Source organism: Petaurus breviceps, unplaced genomic scaffold (genome assembly GCF_028583685.1).
Source record: "Petaurus breviceps papuanus isolate PSGF00001 unplaced genomic scaffold, PetGlider_PUasm1.0 176, whole genome shotgun sequence".
Lineage (NCBI taxonomy): Eukaryota > Metazoa > Chordata > Mammalia > Diprotodontia > Petauridae > Petaurus > Petaurus breviceps.
Window position 1 is genome coordinate 15,815,372 of NW_027185771.1, and position 17,482 is coordinate 15,832,853.

The following is a 17,482-nucleotide window of genomic DNA, read 5'->3' on the forward strand; positions in this document are numbered from 1 at the left end:
TAGATGGCCTGGAGGAGCCTGGGTCTAGGTGGGGCCAGGGGCTGGGTTCCTGAATTCTTGGGGGAGCTTTCTGCCCCAGAGGTGCTTCCAGCCTCTCCCCACTGCCCTCCTTGGGCCCCGCCCCCAGCCACTTTTCTTCAGTCCTCCCACACTCTCCTTCATTTTTCTTTAAGGCTCCAACTTGATTTCTTTCCAGGTGGCCCGTCCTGCTGAACAGCATGGCGTTTCTCTCTGACAGTGAAGGGACCACCAGGACTCTGCTTCATAACGTGCTAGAGACGCATCCTTTATGCTCTCCAGTCTCATCTCATACTAGGTCAAGGTTGGTCTGTTATGCCCTCAACACTGTCACTTAGGCCAGGGTCAGGTACCATCACTTACCTAAAGGACTCTGAGACTTGTGGATGTTGTGGCTTTGGGACTGGCTAAGGTCAGTCAGCAAGCACAGATGGCCCTACTGGACATTGTGAGGGATACATTTCAAAACTAAACAAATGGACATCTTTCTGTATAATGATGGTGGGGGACTAGGCACAATTAGCTGTAATTGATTCCCTAGGGGCTACATGTGAAATTTAGGACAGCACGGTATAATTAATGGTTGTTGTTGAGTCCCATCCAACTCTTGGTGAGCCCATTTGGGTTTTCCTTGGCAGAGATTACTAGAGTGGTTTACTATTTCTTTCTCCAGTTCATTTTACAGATGAGGAAATTGAGGCAAACAGGGTTAAATGACTTTGCCCAAGATCACATAGCTAGTAAATGTCTGGGACCAGATTTGAACTCAGAAAGATAAGTATTCCTGACTCCAGGTCCTGGACTCTGTGCACTATGGTGCCACCTAGCTGCCCCATGGTCTAATGAAAAGAATGTCAAATTTGGACTCAGGAGAGACCTATGCTGCTTCTAAAGTTACATTAAGTTATCTCCCCTCTGTGGACTTTTTTTTTTCTATAGTGTGGGCATAATATTACCTCCTTCTACAAGGTGGTTGGAAGGATCCAAGGGACAGTGAACTGAAAACTTAAAAAAAAATTTTTAAGTGCTAGATAAATGTGGGTAGCCTAGCCTTCTGACCTCCCTTTTATCTTATTTTTAAGCACATCTATCACAATTTACCTGTTAAAGTTAATTGCCATAGGACAGAGGTTTTAGTTCTAGGGGGTACCTTAGGAATTACCTAGTCCAACCTTATTTTGTAGATAAAAAAATTGAAGAACAGAGGCTTGAAATGATTTGTTGAAAGTCACAAGGCAGTATTCTAAAGCTTTCTCTGGGTTTGCCCTGCAAAGTTTAAAAAAAAAAATGTTAAGGGCCTAAACTTTAGCTTGAAAGATAAACCATTTATTAAATACCTACTCTGTGCTAGGCAGGCAAGATTATACCTACCCCCAAGGTCCTTACCTTCTAATTGGGGAAGACACATAAAGGAGAGCTAGAAGGAGAGATGGGCTATGTGTCCTGTTTCCTGGGTGTCCCAAAGGTGAGCCTCATTCTTTCTGAGATAAAGTGAAAAGTCACCAATGAGAGCTCAGGACGGTTCCAGAGTTGGAGATATTTTTTTTTTTTTAAGCAATCAGGGTTAAGTAACTTGCTCAAGGTTACACGGCCAGTTATTTCTGGGTGTGGTGCTGAGTGTCTGAGCCCGGGATTCGATCTCCAGGTCGTCCCAACACTGGAGCCGGAACTCTTACTCGCTGAGCCACCTGGCCGCCCCGATATTTTTATGAGTGTTTCTGACATTATTCCTTTGAACATATGTAGAATTGGCCTAATTAGAACAAGACACCTTTAGTAACAGCCCTATCCCTGGGTCTTCTTAAATTACCTTTATCCTTTTTTAGGAGAAGTCTTTCCACATCTGTGGACCGTCCATGCAGAAACTTAGGTGATGCTTTACCCCCAAAGCTTCTGAGGAAGCAAACAAAGGTAAACAAATATTGGAGATTCCCTTATCACCTACTATTTGAGAGACTTGGAATGACTAGGATGGGGGAGAGGTGTACTATGAAACCTAGAGGTTCCCTGGCCTGGAAATTGAAGGTACAATTCCACTTTTCCTTTGTTGTTGTTGAGTTATTTCAGTCGTGTTTGACTCTTGGTCACTCCATTTGGGGTTTTTTTTAGCAAAAATGCTAGAGTGGTTTGCCATTTCCTTCTCCAGCTCGTTTTACAGATGAGGAAAATGAGGCAAACAGGGTTATTGACCTGCCCAGGTTCACCCAGCTAATAAGTATCTGAGACCAGTTTGAACTCAGGTTTTCCTGGCTCCAGGCCTGGTCCTCTGTCTACTGGGCAGCCACCTAGCTGCCCAAAGATGATGGATTTGGCCTGGCACAGCCTTCAAGCCTATAAAAGTATTCTGCTTGTAAGAGCATGGGACTTGGAGGAAGAAGACCTGGGTGCAGATTTCTTTTCTGTCACTGGCTGTGAAGCCAGTGACTGTGTGTTTGGCACTACTCAACTTTAAAATGAGGATAATAATCCTTGCAATATCTGGCTCATAGAGTTGTCTGGAAAGAATTTTATATACCTTAATGGTACAGAATTGTGAGTTGTTATTATTGGGGTTGTATGAATCTTGGCTGTATTCCAGCTCAAAATGATAGGAAGAAGGGTTTCTAAAAATTGGACCCATGGTTGACTGACCCCCAGCAGTATAGGGAATAGATCTGGCTAAAATATGTACCTTGGTATTGACAAGCTTGTTTATTCCTCATATGCCCTCTGTAGACTGCACCTGCTCAGCCAACGGACATTGGAGCCAATGGTCAGCTCTTTGTTAAGCACTGTGATTTCATGGAAGAAGACACACCCAGGATTATTCTGAAGAAAATCCTGCAGACTGGTGAGCCAAGGTCTGGGCATCCAGGTTTAAGGCCAACACTGCTTGAACCCCATGGCAGGAGTGACCCCACATGGATGTATGGCCTCAGGCTGGTCTGAGCCAAGGTGCAGGCAATTGATTCTTCAGTGAAAGATCCCTGTTCTCTCTAGAGGTAGTTTGCTGCCCTCCAGAGCAGGACAACATGGGGTCAGAGGCTGCTGAAATAAAACAGATGGATTCCTCTTGACCCTTACTCTTAGGACCTTATTTTCATTCGTGGGCATCCTAGCCCCATCTTGTGCTCCCTTCCAATGAGAGTCTTTTTTGTAGCTTCAGAAGCCTCTGTCCTGGTACCTGCACTGAATCCACAGGAGCCAGAACCTGTTGAGTTACAGGAGGAAAGCAAGTGGAACAGGTTGGAGGCATTTTGAGGGTTAAAAACTTCTAGGGAAGCCAAAGGACCAAGGGCAGCATGTGACTGAATGTTGGCTCCATTTCCTTTCAGCCTGGAGTTGCAGCTTCCTCAGTTGGAGCCCTGTGTGACTGTAGCTCCAGGGCGACTGGTCTATAGCAGAAGGAAGCGCCGCCTTAGAGTGTCTGAGTTTGAACAGGAAATAAACCAACGACTTGCTGTTGCTTCAGGTGAAGTTTCCAAGGTCCTGACTGCTATATTGGGACTCCTGTTCGACCTACCTGCCCACTGCTGATTGCTCCACTGAACTTTGATAATGCCTGGAACTGGGGCTGCTAGGTGGCGCAGTGAATAGAGCACCGGCCCTGAAGTTAGGAGGACCTGAGTTCCAATGTGGCCTCAGACACTTAACACAAAAACTAGCTGTGTGATTTGGGCAAGTCACTTAACCCCAATTACCCTCCCTGCCAAAAAAAAAGATAATACCTGGAACTGCCTGAGCAGTGGTTCTGAGGTGATGTGGGGAGAAGTCCATAGGGATGAATATCCAGTTCCCCCTCCCCCATCTTCCTGCACTAATAATCAAAATTTCTTCTCTGTTTCTCTTGTTTTTGGACAAAAGATCTCACTGGAGAGCAGCCAGCTTCAGTCAACAAGTCTTCTGTTGTAACCAGGTGCCTAAGAAAATATTTTTATTACCATGACAGGGGGGTGGACAGAACCCAGAGACTGGAAGAAGGATAGATTATAGAATGTAGCAGGAAGCTGTTCAATAGCTACTGGAAGAGAAATCTTTTTGGAGACACTAAGAGTTGGTTTTCCAAGGAAATAGGCCATGGTAGTGGAAAGCACAAGCTAATACCCTTGGGGGATGGATGTCCAACTCAGCAGGGACTCACAGCAAGCCTCCCTTTTGTCAGGTCCTTTAACCTGACCTTGGCCACAGTTATGCCCCCCGAGTCCATAAAGAGGCCAGGCTTGGCCCGAAGGCCTCCAACCCGTAAGACAATTGATGTGGAAGCGTTTGAACAGGGACTGAAGGACATCCCCGTGATTCATCTCCTAGGTAAGGTCAGCGAGCCCTGGGCTCTGTGAGAAGGTCTAGACTTTTATCACAGAAAAAACAAGTATCCTGCCTTTTCTCCTTTTATACCAGCCTCACCAAGTGGTGTTTTAGGATCCCCAATTTTTTCCTTTTAAAGTCTATTTTGATTTTCCCAAGTGAGAAAGGAAGGATATGAGAAGGAAGTGACTGAAGAGTTGGCTATTCTTAGCTCCCTGTTGGAAATTACAGTGAACAGCAGGAAAGGAAGTGTCAAAACGGTAATGAGCTTGAATATTGCCACTTAAGAGTTAAAAGGTAAAATCAGAATCAAGTTACATAGTTTCTAGTGCATTGCTTAGTGAAACAGTAAGACGGCTTCAAAGTGTCCTGATGAGAGTAGGCAGTGTCTTTGAGACATGAAGAAGGCAGCCTTGGCCCTCCTTCACTGCCGGTTATAGATTGTTTTATGGGCAGAGAAGGAGCCACCTCCCATGTGCTCACATCGTGCCAGAGGTCACCCAGCCTTTCCTGTAGCCCTGACTGCAGGGTGGCTGAGAGAGCATGCTGCTGGCAGATGCGCAGAGAAGCTGAGGGGTGAAGTGTCTGGCCTGAGGAGTCTCTGAGCCCCTGGGGCTTTTCCGTAAGAGATGGTTGAGTAGGGCTGCTTGGAGTTTGTGGCATTAGGGTGGGCTTCACTGGTTATTAGCCAGCCCTAGGGGTGACCTTGTAGGCTAGAGACTTTACTTCAGTTCAGGAGTTCAGCCTTCTGACTATTATTTCCTTCTCTTTCATGTCTAGATTGTCACACTTATCACAGTGCCTCTTCTATGGATGGGGATGGGTCCTTCCCGGAGAGTCCTGACTCCATAGGCTTCAGGAGAAGCTTGGCAAAGGGTCAAGAACTGAAGGTCATGACCCCGCAAGCTAATCAAAGTATGGACAAGGGTATAGAGGTCAGGGTAGGGCAGAGGGCTGTCATAGTCAGCGTTAGCCCAAGTGGTTGGTGCTATGGGTAGCAAATTGGTGCTTTTTAGACATCCTAAGATGGAATGGTGGTGGGTATTATCCTTAATCATTGTATGACCACATGCTTTTCTAGTCCAGGGATCTGGTTGGGGATTGGAGGTGGGATAGACCCTGAGGGATCAGAGTTATAGAGAACTCATCAGTCTTTTATTTTCTTCTTTGGTACCTAGGTCCTGGGAAACCAGTCAAGTCTGGTACAAAAAGTCGAAGTCAGAATACTCCCCTCTATGCCAGCTCCATGTCTACTGGAACACGAACCAGACGTTGGACAGGAATACCAAGTCAAAACAGCTACTTCTCTGTTCACTCTTTACCTGCTAGAAGCAGCATCTCCAGGGAAGCTGGAGCAAAGTCAGGTGTGTCTCCTCAAGTAGGAGAGGAAGAAGAGGAGATACCGATGGATGATGAGGCAAAAGAGTCTGAAGAGGACACAGAAATCCCCCAAAGGACTGGTAATATCAGGGTTCAACCAAGACCAGTGGTAACTAGGCCAATTCAGGTTGATTCACCTTGCTCTTAATAAGGGTTCCAGAAACATAACAATACTCCCAATCTCATTCTGTTATAGGGAGGGAAAAGCTACTTAGGTTTTTGCTGGGAACCTATGGGTCCTTAGATTTCTGAGCTGCTTAACCCAGTTGAATGTGGGGAGTGTTGATGGAAAGATTCCTTGGGATTCATGGTCAGTATATCATTCAGACATTCAAACATAGAGAAAGGGATTTTCCTAGCTACCTAGGGCCTCAACTGTGGAGATGCCAGAACCATGTTGGTTTGTTGACTAGTGTTGACCAAGCCTCACTAGGGTATGGGGAAAGGCAGACTTTGATGGGGTGGATGGGTTTCCACTTGACTGGAAATGGAATCAGTGGAATCAGTCCTTCCTGATCTTCTCTTTCTTTTTAGTGGTCTCAGAACTTAGTATGAAGACACCAGAATTTCTCCGGGCCAAGCGATATTCCCTTTCACAGCCTACCTCCCCAGGACCTCTTAATACTAACACTACCCTGTAAGTATCTAGTATATTGCTCTGACACACCCTTTTTCCTTGTATTATTCATCTGAGAGGGAACAGGGCCCTGGAAAAACTGATGCTGACCAGCCCTAGTTCATGGTTTAGTCTCAGTGGGAGGTATTTATACCTGGTTTCCTACAGCTGTTCAGGGCCTCTGGCCTCCTGTCCTTTCTAGGGTTTCAAAGGCATAGAATTCTCTCCGAATCACATTCTTTGTGTTTCTTTTGTGTCTTCCCTTAGGAAGACTGTTGAGGGGAAAATCCCCTAGTCAGGTTTCTCATGAGACTTATACATATGAACTGCCTGACACTGTCAAGGGGAAAAGGAAGAGCTCTTCAGGTATTCAGGGTTTTCCCCAGGCCTGATTCTGGATAAGTGATTTTGTTTGTAAATAGCTAACTGGTATAAAGCTGCTGTGTGAGATAAAAATGTGAATAGTTGTTCCCCCCCAAGAAGATGAATTGGGAGATGAGAGAGATAGTGAGAGCAGGATGGCCAGTCTTGAATGGTCCAGCTTAGCTGAAGCAAGGCTGTATGTGGGGAAATCGTGGATGATAAAACTGGAAACATTGGTTGGGGCCATCTCCTAAAGGGCTCCCATCGTATCTCACAGCAATATTATGATAGAAGTCCTATAGAAATTCAAGCAGGGGATTAGGAGTCTGGGCTGGGCCCTTGTGCTCTTGTCCTGCCAGATTCCTGCCAGGCTGGTGGAGACATCTTGTGCTATTCCTGATTCCTAGGTTGCCCTCCAAGCTTACCCAGGCCAAACGTGCTCCCAAGCGCCGTGCAGGCCCTAGGCAACCCTATGATCCATACAAAGCCGGCTTGAATTATTACTGCAAAGTTTTCAACTTCTATGCCAAAATTCCTATGGAGAAGTCTGCCTCTGAGACCCTGGTGAAGTGGTGAGTTGGTATTGGCAATGGTCAGGGCCCTAGGCCACCTTTTTTTTCTTTCTCCCCACACCTGGGAATGGAGACTCGCATATTTGTGGGTGTCCAGGTGACAGACCTACTTCACAGTGTAGGATACTGGGCTCTTTGTGTTTCTGAGCTTCTAAATCTTGTCTTACCCTCCCTCACTATAGCCTGGACCGGTATTTCAGGACACTTTGTGATGACCTAGAGACCTTTGCTCACCATGCAGGCCGAAAAACTGTGAAGTTGGCTGACTTGGAGCTGTTGATGAGGCGGTCAGTAGGGTCTGAATGCTAGTCTCTTCTGCCTATCACCCAACTTGAGGAATGTCAGGGGTGGGATGGGTGTGAGTGATGAGAAGTGGGGAAGGGTTAGAAGGATCCTCCTCCAGGGAGAGAGTCTGGTGCTGAAATTTCAGGGGAATCCATGAAGTGTATGACCATTCTCTTCTTATCTTTTTCCCTCTACCTACCCCACTCCAGGCAGGGCCTAGTGACTGATGATGTTTCCCTCTATGTGCTTGTGGAGAGATACCTGCCTTTGGAGTACCGGAGGCTGCTCATCCCTTGTGCAGCCAGTGGCAATTGTGTCTTCCCTGCTGGGTAAGGGTGCCATCATCCCAGCTTCTGTCATCTAAGGGGCGAGCAGGAGCCTGAGGCCTTACCAAGAGTGGACTCTTCACATGCTGCTGTCAGTGTTAATAAAATGTGATAAAGCCACTTTAAAAAGGTGCTGATGTGGCTGAGTTGGGGGCCCAAAGCAAAAGCCAACCTTTCCCCTCCCCCCAGATGGGGGTCTCATTCCCTTTCAGTCCAGGTCGATGCGTGCAGTGGTCAGGATGATTAAGCATTACTTGGAGCTTGCTGATCAGCTAGTCCAGCCTCTCTGCTGGCCTGCCCATGGGCAGGCCTTCTACCTGATCTCCCTGCCTCCACAATAATCTTCCTAATGCACAGATGTGACCCCATCATTCCTCTCCTCTAAAACCTTCAGGGGGTCCCTCTTGCATACATAAGAAAGCACATCTTCTTGGTCCTGGCATCTCAAGTTCTCTGCCCTCTGGCTCAGACCCCTGCAAGCAGCTGTTTTGTTTTCTGACTGACCATCTCCCACCTCTGTTCTTCCAGGTGATTTTGGATGTAGGGAGTGTGCTCTGGCCCTGCCTCTCCAGGAGCCTTCCTTTGCTCCAGAATCTTTCTGCCTACACATGGTGTAGTAGTGTCCCTTACTAAGTTGAGGAGTGATGAGGGTGGGGACTGTGGTTTCTCTTGCTGTCTCCCCAGCTAGGACTGAGGGCATGACCTATCATAGTAAGAAGGTGCTTGTTGGATTGTTGACCCGAGACAAGCTTCAGACCCAGCTCTTTAGACTTCAAATTCAGGTCTCCCAAGTATTCTTGATGATTCAGTTTTCCTTGAAGTCACCCTTATTTCTTTTTCTTTTCCACCCCATGCATGCCATACACAATCATGGAACACAAATTCTTACAAATGATATATTTGTTTTCAAAATTAAGGAATCTTTGCTTTTGTAATGGGGGTGGAGGGAGGGAAGGGAAACAAGGCTGTGGTGTGGTGTGGAGTGGCTTTTGACCCTCTGCCCTTGCTTCCATGAACAAAGGTGGGAATTTTACTTTGGTTGGCTGGGAGAGGGTCTAGGAACCTGGCTCAAGCTCCCGAGGGCCCATTCGCTTGATGGCTGCAGACTGCAAGTGGGCTAGCAGAACCTCTTCTTCCTGGAAAAAATCTGGCTCCAATTCTGCTATAGGGGTCTGGAAGGCCAGGCTCACGTAGTTGTCCAGGGTTTGCTCATCCAGAGAGGGGTCAATGGAAATCAGGGCCTGGCGCAGCTGTCCTGGGGTTATCTCAGCCACCCTAGCCCCAAATAAACAGACCTCAGCAGTGCTTGCTTCTTCTCAGACCTCACCAGATTCTGCCCCAGCAGATGATCACTGGAAGGGAGCATTTGGCATTTCCTACCCTTCCCCCAAGGAGAGAAGAGCAGGCCCAGGGGCACAGAGAGCATCCATCCTGCAGGGCCCTGTATCAGGTCCTGTGTGGCACACTCAAGGGGATGAGTTCAGGTTATAGCCTTCAAAAAGCCTCATTTGTCCACTGGTGAAGGCAAGAGTGAGTACTGGACTTGAGATCAGAATTCAACAGGAAACATTTGTCAGACAGCCTTGGCAGAGCATTGGGCAAAGATCAGAAGGGTGACAAGCCCTTTGCCCTCGGGGAGCTGACATTTTAAAATCATAGATGAGTACTTTCAATAGAGCTCCTCACAACAGCCCTGGGAGGCAGGTGCTACTATCCCCATTTTAACAGAAGAGGAAACTAAGGTTGAACAAGTTTTTTTTGTTATGTTTGCTTTTTGGAGGGGGGAAAGCAGGGCAATTTGGGTTAAGTGATTTGCCCAAGGTCACACGGCTAGTACATGTTAAGTGTCTGAGGCCACATTTGAACTCAGGTCCTCCTGATACAGGGCTGGTGCTCTACTAACTGCACCACCTAGACACCCCAAGAATTGAAAAAATTTTTTTTTTGCTTTTTGGAGGGGGGAAGGCAGGGCAATTGGGGTTAAGTGACTTGCCCAAGGTCATGGCTAGTTTTGTGTTAAGTGTCTGAGACTGGATTTGAATTCAGGTCCCCCTGACTCCAGGGCCAGTGCTCTATTCACTGCACCACCTAGCTGCCCTAAGATTGAATAAGTTTTTTGTTTTGTTTTGTTTTGTTTTTTTTGCCTTTTGAAGGGCAATTGGGGTTAAGTAACTTGCCCAAGGTTACATGGCTAGTTTTTTTGTGTGGATGTTAAGTGTCTAAGGCTGGAACCGAACTTGGGTCCTCCTGACTCCAAGGCCAGTGCTTTACTCACTGTGCCACCTAGCTGCCCCGGTTGAACAAGTTTTGATGCTTACCTAGGCTCACACAGCTAATGAGTGTCTTAAGCAGGATATGAATTTGGGTATTACTGACTGAGGCCAGAACAGTATCACTGGTGCCACCTTGTCAAATATAAAATTGGGGGGAGAGGGGGTGATTGACCAAAGGAGAAAGCTGAACAGAGTACCAGAGGAAAATTTAAGAAAGTGGAGAATACAGGATTTCAGTCCTGGTTCTGGCTCTAGTGCTGTGACCACAGCAAGTCACTTCTCTGAACCTCCATCTCATCTATAAAATGGAGGTTCTATGTGTATTACATCACAGGGATGTAGCACAAGGGGAACAGAGATGTGTTGGTTTGGGAATCACCAAAGGAATACTCACTTATTAGGCCCAAGTTCCGTCTCCAGTTCCAGCAGATAGGCCTGCTTCTCATTTTGGGCCTGGTCCCACAGTTTATGAATGAAGGGCCCAGAGGTACCCAGTTCATCCTGGGAGAGGTCATAGACCAGAGTTAGGGCTCAGTGCAATACTTGTGGATCTGGCTCTTTGCCAGCCACTACAGGTGAGGGGATGCCCTAAACTGGAAGAAACCATTTCACTTTTGTAGGAAGGGACATTGAGATGAAGACTGATGCCTTCCCTTTAGGCTTGGAGGAAAGCCTTCCTCAATACTTAACCAGGCTTTGCCTTCTCCTAGCTCTAGCCTGTCCATTTGGCTGCTGGAGTTCAGTTTGCAAGGTCAGCCCAGACACCCCAGTGACAATGTTTCAAACCTGGTGTCATGGGGCTGAGCTTTCTGGGGAAGACAGCCCTGGCTGGAATGGTCTGCCTTGAAGGATGGGACATGGGACAAAAGCAAAGGGCAGGTTGTTGGTGTTACCTCAATAAACAAGAGTCGATAGTGAACAACATCATGGGGGATGCCATCTAACTGGAGCTTAGCCTCCTGCAGCAACTCCTGAATCTGTTCATCTGTCTTGAGAGGGAAGGCATTCTTGAGCACTGTGCTGTATAGTGAGAGAAGATACCAGGCAGTGGAAGAGGAACCAATCCAATGGCTAGTTTCAATACAACAGACATTTAGTAAGCACCCACTGATTGTATGCTTTGAGAGCCTGGCCTAGGTGTTGCTGTTACAAAGAGGAATAAGTCCTGCTGGCTCAAGGAGCCTAAGGTCTTTGTTTCTGTAGTCTCTTCCCCTTCCCCCAAATCTGGCCATAGTTTTGGATGAAGGGTGGTGGGAGCTGTATGATAAACAATGGCAAATGGAATGGGACTGTCCGTGGGGATGGTGTAGTGATGTAGTGATCCTACTGATTTGTCATGGTTTTTTTTTTTTTTACAATAATTTTGGTAAGCCGAGGGAGAGCTAGACTCAGACCTCTCTTTCCCTCACTCACTTTGGGCTTCTATGAGACTGGGAAGAATCCCGAGGGAATTCTGAGAGCAGGTAGAGCACTGACATGTGGCCTGCCTTTAATGCTTCCTCTTCCTGTAGGGCCCTCAAGCTCTAGTGGAAGATCAGTTAAACAAATCAATCAGATATCAGGGGTGCTGAGCCAAAAACCAAAAGGGTCCTTGTCCTCCATGAGTTTGTCTCCTGGGGCTACTGTTCCTAAACCCCAATCCGGAGTGCTCAGGGGCAAAAAGGAGTTGGGTGGAAGGGGGGTAGGAGGTTGTCAGGGCCCTGGCCTTTCCAACCTGAACTGATCTAGGGTGAGGTTTCCCTCGTTTTGGCTGTCATTGTTGTTCAACTTCTTCAGCAGATCGGACACGAGCTCTCTCTGGCCAATGTACACATTTTCTTTCACCTGGGAAGAAAAATCTGATCTGTGACTCCAGGCATTGGGGTCATTCACTTTGTTGCTGGCCTACAGGAATCTACCCAGGTTTTAGTGGGAAAAACTAGGTCCCAGAGGGGCAACAGAGCTCTTCCTCAGGGGCCTCCAAGGCAAAGGGGACAAAAAGGTGATGGTGCTGGCTGCCCAGGAATGACCAAGCCCCATTCTTCATTTGTGGGTGAGGATAGAGAAAATTTCAGGGAAGGGAATTCTGTAGAGGGCATTTTAGAGCCATAGGTCAGATCTGGATGGTGTCAGAAGTCATCTAAGCCAGATTGCATCTTTTATAGTTAAGAAAACTGAGGGGAAGTTCCCCAGGGGGAATAAGACAGACCCTATGAGAAAGGGGCTCTGATTCTGTATCCAGTACTATGCCCAGTGTGCCAAGCTACATTCTGAGGATTAGACAACAGAAACCTAGGTTGAGTTAAAGCTCTGGAGTACAGCTCCAATGGGTTGGCCATGTTATTTGAATGCAAAAAGTACACTTGCCAAGAAGAATTCATATGGTGGCCAGAAGTGATACAAGGACACTCTCAAGGTGTCTCAACTTTGGAATTGATTGGGTGACATGGGAGACATTGACCCAGGACTTCCCAGCATGGCATGCTCTCATCAGAGAAGGTGCTGTGCTCTCTGAGCAATGCAGAATTGAAGTAGCTCAAAAAGAAATGTGAGATGTACAGATTTAGAAAATCCATCCCAAATGTTCACATGGACTGTTCGTGCCCCACCTGTGGTAGAGCATTCTGAGCTGTAGCAGCAAGCACCCCAAGTGTCCCCAGGGTTTGCTGCCAACACAGGTTCTTAGATCTGCTTTGTTAAAGGAAAGCAACTCAAAATGGGTTAACAAACTTACTTTAATCAGTCAAATATGTATCATTTACCTGGTTCAGGGGAAAAAGGTCAGCACCCCGAACTTCAGAATACACAGACAGAATTATCAAGACAGAGAAACAGATCAAGTAGACAGTAACTGTCCAATCATTACATCCATACCAAATCAACATCTGGGTTTTTCAAAGCCAGGGGACTCTCAACAACAGTTTCCCAGAGTTTCATCTGATCAAATCATAGAACACTTCTCAAAGTGAGCCCCAAAACAAAGCTACACATCAGGGCTTATATAGCCTTCTCCTGGCTCAGAGAATGTAACAACCTTATTGACCCACTGGCCAATCAAGAAGTATCTACTGAAAAACAAGCCTCCCACCCCAAGCTCCAGGTGCACTTTAGCCTAGGGGCAGGGAAGATCTTACAAATTTACATTTCCATTACAGGAGCTCACACTGGTCTGATCTGCCACAGTTACACACACTGAAACTTGGCTCATGATGTCATTTTGGGGCCTCTGAGAATGAGGCTGACCTAACCTGACCTAAGGCTGAGTCAAGGCATTAGCCTTGCCTCATGGATGGCTTTTGTCCACAGTGCATTAGTGACAAGATTAGGATGGCCTTCCTTTTATATATATATATAAAATATATATATATATATAATATATATATATATATAAAATATATATATATATATAAAATATATATATATATTTGCTTTTTTGGAGGGCAATTGGGGTTAAGTAACTTGCCCAAGGTCACATGGCTAGGTTTGTGTGTGTGTGTGTGTGTGTGTGAAGTGTCTGAGGTTGGATCCAAACTCAGGTCCTCCTGACTCCAGGGCTGGCACTCTACTCACTGCGCCACCTTGCCGCCCCAGGATGGCCTTCCTTTTGACTCCTCTTTACCTCAGTGCCTTTCCTATTCACATTATGGTGGCTTTAGAGAATCTCGGAGTGGCTAGATGACACAGTGAATAGAGCACCAGCCCGGGAGTCAGTAGGACCTGAGTTCAAGTCTGGCCTCAGACACTTAACACTAGCCATGTGACCTTGAGCAAGTCACTTGACCCCAAATGCCCTCCCTTCCCCCTTCCAAAAAGCAAAAAAACAAAACAAAACAAAAAAACTTAAGATTCCTTTCAGGTCTGAAATTGATTTGTTGATCTTACTCTCTTTTCCTTCAGTTTGTTTCACTTCAGGAAAAGTAGATTCTCCTTTGGTAACCCTTCTTTTTCTAGGGTATAAGGGGTTAAGCTCACCTTTCCTGTGAGGACATCATGGAACTGCTTCATGACCTCACTTGAGTGAAAGAGTTTGACGTTTTCAAAAATTGTGTAGGACCACTCCATGGCAGAGGCATCCCCAAAGCGTTTTTTCAAGTAGTTGAGGAAAAACTGGGCCAAGGTGGATGTCTTCTCTTTCTGCAAGTAAATGAAGGGGTGAGGTTACAGGTCAAGTGGTCAAGGAACTGGTGGGATAACCACCACGCCCACTTTGTCATCTGCCTTGGGATAGATGCTTATCCCATTGGTCACCTTAAAAATTCTGTTCTCTCCCTGCCTTAACCCCAATTGCCATGCCTTCCCCCCTCCAAAAAGCAAAATAAAATAAATTCTGTTCTCCTAAGGCCATAGGACTTTCCTCTCATCTTAGATGAATTCCTTACCATTTTCCAAAAAAGCCTGGATCTATCCTGTTCCTCACCACCAGGAGCCTCACAGAGCTTGTAAAGGTCAATTCTCTTTATCTCCCCATTCCCTGGGCTAGAAGAGTGGGGGCTCTTCTCACCTCTCTCCTGTCTGACTGCTGAAGTATTTGTATCACCCACCCACTCTCCTCCCACTGCTTGCGCTCTTGCCAACCACAATCAGCCTGAGGACCTGGTCTTCAGCCATCCGCTCTTTCCAGATGTCTCTGATGATGTCCACCACTTCCTTTTTGCTTAGCTTTTTGTTTTGGACAAACCCTCCAGACCGCAGGAACTCTGGGATGTCTTCAGTGGAGCCCTGGAAAAGGGGATTCCAGCCATGGGATTCTTACCAACCATGGAGTTCTGAGCCAATGTGCTTTTATTAATTCAAGTCATTTACTAAGCACCTACTGTGTGCTGACTTGCAGAGCTTGGGCCAGTTTTGACTGGGATTTGAAAACCCTCCCCAAGCCTCAAGGTGTATATGGTGGTATTCCTGAGAGACAAAATCAGGAGTTGCCTCTCAAACAGCTTGGAGGGCAGAGGATACATGTGCTGACCAATCCCAGGGAAAGGTCCTACCAGGCCTTGGAAGGTCTCCCTTTCTCGGAGAAGTCCTGAACCAATCTCTTCTAGCAATACATCAACGAGTTGGTCACTGCTTTTCCCTTCAGACAGAAATTGCCAGCGTTCCTGTCCCCCAGATATCACATCTGTGAGAGGAAAAGCAAGGAAAGAAGCTGGAGGCTGATGAACCTAGGGACCAAGTAGATGAGAGAGGGCTCCAAGAATCAGAATTCTAGGAGGTCACCTAGTCTAGCCATAACCAAGCAAGAATTCCATCCACAGTATCCCTAACAAGCAATCTTTCAGCCTCTGAATACTTCCAGTGATGGGAAAACCCACTACCTTCTAAGGTGGCAGACTCAACTTTTGAATCATTAGGAAATTTTTTTCTTGTATGGAATGTTGCTTATTTATAATTTCCACCCATTCTACTGCTTCTAGGTTTGAGCTCTAGGGCCAAACAACCTAACTTTAATATTTCTTCTCCCTGACAGCTCTTTGATATTGGGAGCATTATTGTGCCCCATCCCCTGCCACCAAGTCTTCGCTTTTTCAGGATAAACACACTTTGGACCCTTTACAAGTCTTTGTATAATAGTTTTCCTCCATTATGCTGGTCACTCTGTTCTGAATGGGCTCTAGCTTACCCTAACATATGGCATCCTGAACAGTGGGCCAGCTGTGGCTGATCAGGGCCCTGGGCTCTGAAGCCGCACCCCCCCTCACTTTTTATTTCATGTTTTTATTATTGTAGCCCAAGACCTGACCACTGCCATGGCCCACTGATGCTCAGATTGTAAGTGCCCAGGCTGTTTTACTCTGGAGGGTCTTCCTCCCCAATCCATCCAACCCTACACTGGCGGGGCAAGAGCTAATGCTGCAGCTTGGTCTTTGTTTTAGAATGGGTTTTCCCTGGCTCTTGGCCCCAGGGTGGCACTGCCCCTCTCCCCACTGTGCTGGCTACCTTCACACTTGGACCAGTCGGGCCTGGGAGTGGAGGTCCGTTGTATCTCCTGTAGCTCATTGAAGAACTCATCCCTCTCCCTTACAATTGTCATGTGAACCTGTAGCAGGGTCTCATACTCCTTTTGTATTTCTTCAAAGTCAGATTTTAAGCCCTGCACCTGGAAGACAGGTCCCGCTCAGGTCAAACACTGGAGGCCCCTAAGGAAGCACTGTGTGGTGGTAGTGTGGAGAGAAGCACTGATTTTGAGTCAGGACCTTTGGTTCCTGCTTAGCTCCTTACAACCTTTGTGACCTTGGGTAATAATAGTAATAAATAGCAATTACATAGTGCTTTAGGGTTTACAAAATGTTTTATAGATGTCTTGTTTTATCTTCACAACAACACTGGGATACAGGTACTATTATCACCATTTTACGGATAAGAAAATTGAAGCAGAAGTTACAAGTGTCTGTGGTCATGCAGCTGGTGAGTGTCTGAATCTGGGTTTGAACTTGGGTATTTCTGGCTGCAGGTCCCATGCTCTTATCTACTGAACCACCTAGCTACCTCTGGCCTCAATCTCATGATCTATCAAATGAGGTATCAGCCTAGATCATAGTTAAGATTCATTCTAGCTCGACATCACATAAAAAAGTACCCCCCTCCAACATTGGGCTGTTAGAGAAGAACGTCTCTCCCTAGTCACTCTCCCCACTATACCCAGCTCTACAGTGGGGAAAATAGCCTTACCATTTCAAATAGTGCCTTGTTTCTTTTTTCCTCCATTTCAAAGTCCCTCCTGGGGACAACATCACCAAAATTTGCCTTCATTGTGTTCAGTTCCTTCTGAGTTCTGGTGAGGTCTTGACGAGCCATCTTCAGAGCCAGGGTTAACTTTACAGGGTCTTCTCCCCACACATCTTGAAAGATAATCAGCCCGTTAGTGCCCCTGGTTACTTCTCTCCAGGTTCCAGCAAAAAAAACATCTAAGGCCCTTTCCTTCCTCTTGATGCAGCCTTCTACTTGAGTCAACCAACCAACCACTGGGCGGTTTGGTTTAACTGAGTGCCTAACTTTGTGCTAGAGTTGGAGGGCAAATACAAGGGGAGATGATAAACCGCACCTCAAACCCACCCAGTAGTAGGGGAGAGAAGCTACCACAAATAACTATAATGCAAATTAGAATGTGATTAGAAGATTAGAATGTTCGGAAGAAAGGGACAGGGATGGAAAGATCACTTTGGATTGGTCAGTGAGGGAAGCCTTAGAGATCATCTCACCCAGTTTCCTTATTTTACAGATGAAGAGTTTGAGGCTAGGAGCCCTTAAGTGATTTGCCCAGGGTCATCCAGGTAGAGACAAAATCAGGATTGGAACCAAGGTGACCTGGCTTCAATCTATTGATCATTCCTTAATGCTACACTGCCTCAGGAAGAATCTGAGATGTTCACAACAGCCCTTGCTTCACCC

General features: G+C 46.5%; 2 protein-coding genes across 2 annotated transcripts in view; one reads left to right on the forward strand and one right to left on the reverse strand.

The window, feature by feature from the left end:
• CENPT (centromere protein T) overlaps positions 1 to 7,973 on the forward strand; it is an 8,346-nt gene extending 373 nt beyond the window's left edge. The window contains exons 2-14 of the mRNA XM_069085719.1: positions 197 to 322; positions 1,845 to 1,929; positions 2,734 to 2,848; positions 3,158 to 3,242; positions 3,333 to 3,469; positions 3,862 to 3,913; positions 4,160 to 4,305; positions 5,083 to 5,217; positions 5,481 to 5,762; positions 6,217 to 6,319; positions 7,069 to 7,233; positions 7,416 to 7,520; positions 7,728 to 7,973. Of these exons, the coding sequence (XP_068941820.1) occupies positions 219 to 322; positions 1,845 to 1,929; positions 2,734 to 2,848; positions 3,158 to 3,242; positions 3,333 to 3,469; positions 3,862 to 3,913; positions 4,160 to 4,305; positions 5,083 to 5,217; positions 5,481 to 5,762; positions 6,217 to 6,319; positions 7,069 to 7,233; positions 7,416 to 7,520; positions 7,728 to 7,851 (1,638 nt within the window). The 5' untranslated portion in view covers positions 197 to 218 and the 3' untranslated portion in view covers positions 7,852 to 7,973. The remainder of the gene's footprint in view (positions 1 to 196; positions 323 to 1,844; positions 1,930 to 2,733; positions 2,849 to 3,157; positions 3,243 to 3,332; positions 3,470 to 3,861; positions 3,914 to 4,159; positions 4,306 to 5,082; positions 5,218 to 5,480; positions 5,763 to 6,216; positions 6,320 to 7,068; positions 7,234 to 7,415; positions 7,521 to 7,727) is intronic.
• Positions 7,974 to 8,899: 926 nt separating this feature from the next.
• TSNAXIP1 (translin associated factor X interacting protein 1) overlaps positions 8,900 to 17,482 on the reverse strand; it is a 30,064-nt gene continuing 21,481 nt past the window's right edge. The window contains exons 8-16 of the mRNA XM_069085718.1: positions 16,763 to 16,932; positions 16,031 to 16,190; positions 15,082 to 15,212; positions 14,690 to 14,815; positions 14,069 to 14,230; positions 11,832 to 11,941; positions 11,011 to 11,137; positions 10,512 to 10,618; positions 8,900 to 9,119 (exon numbers count right to left, since the gene is read on the reverse strand). Coding sequence (XP_068941819.1) covers positions 8,900 to 9,119; positions 10,512 to 10,618; positions 11,011 to 11,137; positions 11,832 to 11,941; positions 14,069 to 14,230; positions 14,690 to 14,815; positions 15,082 to 15,212; positions 16,031 to 16,190; positions 16,763 to 16,932 — 1,313 coding nt within the window. The remainder of the gene's footprint in view (positions 9,120 to 10,511; positions 10,619 to 11,010; positions 11,138 to 11,831; positions 11,942 to 14,068; positions 14,231 to 14,689; positions 14,816 to 15,081; positions 15,213 to 16,030; positions 16,191 to 16,762; positions 16,933 to 17,482) is intronic.